General features: G+C 35.9%; 1 protein-coding gene across 1 annotated transcript; it reads right to left on the reverse strand.

The window, feature by feature from the left end:
- Positions 1 to 125: 125 nt before the first annotated feature.
- LOAG_16234 (hypothetical protein) lies at positions 126 to 646 on the reverse strand (the record flags this gene model as incomplete). The annotated part of the gene is made up of 2 exons (XM_003151724.2): positions 126 to 257; positions 465 to 646. Coding segments are annotated over 2 exons (314 nt in total), but the record flags the coding sequence as incomplete, so codon positions are not given.

The raw sequence follows: 646 nt of genomic DNA on the forward strand, positions 1-646 counted from the left end.
AACGTCTAATGTTCTGAGAGAGTTTAGTCTGCTCAGGTATATCACTAGTCGTAATACTACTACTATTACATCTGTTGCCATGCTGCATATATTATTCATACATCTATAAATCACCATGGAAGATTTATTCCAAAAAATAAGTTCCGTTTTGAAACGGGAACAGTATTGTGATCGAACACTTCTGTTTTAATGGTACGCCATCTTTTCGGGGGCCAAATAATATGCGTAGCTCGGGCTGTCAACAATCCTCCGGAAACCTGCAGCATCTCCAGCTTATCCAGCTTACAAAATTCTTTAATGATCACTAAAGACATTATGTGAAAAGCGAATTTTTGACACGGAAGGAAATCAAACCGAAATTTAAAGGAGATAAGTGGATGCAAGCTATTGAGACCATTCGAATTTTTGATATGAACAATTGTGAACTTCTGAAACCAAAATTTGGAAATAGCTGTAAAACTTGCCGGGCCATATAATCGACTATCGTAATAATTGTTAGGATTGTCTGACTCCATCCAATAACAACCAGCTGGTATTTCTACAAAACTTGGTCCACGTTTTGGCCTACAGTTAGAGAATTTTGTATGAAATTCAAATTCATTAAAAAGTGTGTAAACTAGCTTTAAAGTAAATATTGAGACATGTG

This window comes from Loa loa (genome assembly GCF_000183805.2).
Source record: "Loa loa unplaced genomic scaffold supercont3.4992, whole genome shotgun sequence".
In the NCBI taxonomy this organism is placed as follows: Eukaryota; Metazoa; Nematoda; class Chromadorea; order Rhabditida; family Onchocercidae; genus Loa; species Loa loa.